Below are 1,679 nucleotides of genomic sequence, written 5' to 3' on the forward strand. Positions count from 1 at the left end.
GGGAAGTTGGGATATTTGGGAAGCCTCTGAGGGTGGGCGCACATGCAAAAACCAGCACTTTGTATCACTAGAAGACACTGGAAGATGTCCAGAAAGTAACATTCTATTAGAGAATGTGATCAATGTCACAGCACACCTCAGCAAGGAAGGACCTTAAAGTCCATTCTTTACAGATAGAGAGAGGAAAGCAAGCTGCTCGAGGTCACGTGATAACTGTGACTTGAACTCAGGGGGAAATCCAGAGATACAAATTCAATGTAATAATTTGGTTTATTACATTCATTCTCTCAAATCATGATCCACTACAGGGAAAGCGACAGGAAAAAGATGGGTGAACCCTGAGCACTCCACCTGTCCTAAGCAGGTGTGCGCATAACGTGAGTGCTATGGCAGAAGACGAGGTCCTGGCATGTAATTACAAGTGTAATCGTGGTCCCCTTGTGCCCTTTCCCGGCAGCGCCCTTTTCCAGGACAAACTTGGGGAAGTGAATACCTACGCGGTTGACTTACAGAAGAAGGTGGTGCCCTTCGCCACGCAGCTGCATGAACGCCTGACCAAGGACTCGGAGAAGCTGAAGGAGGACATTCAGAAGGAGCTGGAGGACCTACGGGCCCAGCTGCTGCCCCACGCCAATGAGGTGAGCCAGAAGATCGGGGACAACGTGCGCGACCTGCAGCAGCGCCTGGGACCCTACGCGGTTGAGTTGCGCACCCAGGTCAACACACAGGTGGAGCAATTGCGGCGCCAGCTTGCTTCCTACGCTCAGCGCATGGAGACCATGCTGCGTGAGAACGTGGACAACCTTCAGGACTCGCTGACGCCTTACGCCGATGAGCTCAAATCCCAAATCGACCAGAATGTAGAGGAGCTCAAGGGGCGCCTCACTCCCTATGCCGACGAGCTCAAGGTCAAGATCGACCAGAACGTGGAGGAGCTGCGCCGCAGCCTGTCTCCCTTTGCACAGGACGTCCAGGAGAAGCTCAACCACCAGCTTGAGGGGCTGGCCTTCCAGATGAAGAAGAACGCTGAGGAGCTGAAGGCCAAGCTCTCGGGCAACGCTGAGGAGCTGCGGCAGAGGCTGGCGCCCGTGGCCGAGAAGGTGCGTGGCAACCTGAGGAGCAACACCGAGGGGTTGCAGAAGTCTCTGGCCGAGCTGAGCAGCCACCTGGACCGGCAGGTGGAGGAGTTCCGCCGCAACGTGCAGCCCTACGGCGAGACCTTCAACAAAGCCTTGGTGCAGCAGGTGGAGGAGCTCAAGCAGAAACTGGGCCCCTATACGGGGAACGTGGGAGGCCACTTGAGCTTCCTGGAGAAGGACCTGAGGGACAAGGTCAACTCCTTCTTCAGTACCCTCAAGGAGAAAGAGAGTCAGGACAAGCCCTTGGCCCTCCCGGAGCAGGAGCTGACACAGGCCACCCTGGAAAGCTGAGCTGCCCTTGATGCTCACACCCCTCCCCTAACACCTGTCCTGTCCTGCCCCCTGTCTGTCGTTCTGTCCCAAAGCAATTCTTGTATGAGGTAGAGGGCACGTGTCCTGTGGAAAATGACACTTCCTCTAGCTACTCAATAAAACTGCTGAGAAACTAGCCCAGGCGGGTTGCAGTGTGACTTCTCAGCATTGCTGGGCCTGAGGTGGGGACGAGATTGCTGCTTGGCAAAACTTAGCAGGGGCCAGCGA

General features: G+C 55.7%; 1 protein-coding gene across 1 annotated transcript in view; it reads left to right on the forward strand.

The window, feature by feature from the left end:
• Window positions 1-1,430, forward strand: part of APOA4 (apolipoprotein A4) — a 3,472-nt gene extending 2,042 nt beyond the window's left edge. The window contains exon 3 of the mRNA XM_006912834.1: window positions 458-1,430. Coding sequence (XP_006912896.1) covers window positions 458-1,430 — 973 coding nt within the window. The remainder of the gene's footprint in view (window positions 1-457) is intronic.
• Window positions 1,431-1,679: the final 249 nt, after the last annotated feature.

The sequence above is a fragment of the Pteropus alecto genome, unplaced genomic scaffold (genome assembly GCF_000325575.1).
Source record: "Pteropus alecto unplaced genomic scaffold, ASM32557v1 scaffold224, whole genome shotgun sequence".
In the NCBI taxonomy this organism is placed as follows: domain Eukaryota; kingdom Metazoa; phylum Chordata; class Mammalia; order Chiroptera; family Pteropodidae; genus Pteropus; species Pteropus alecto.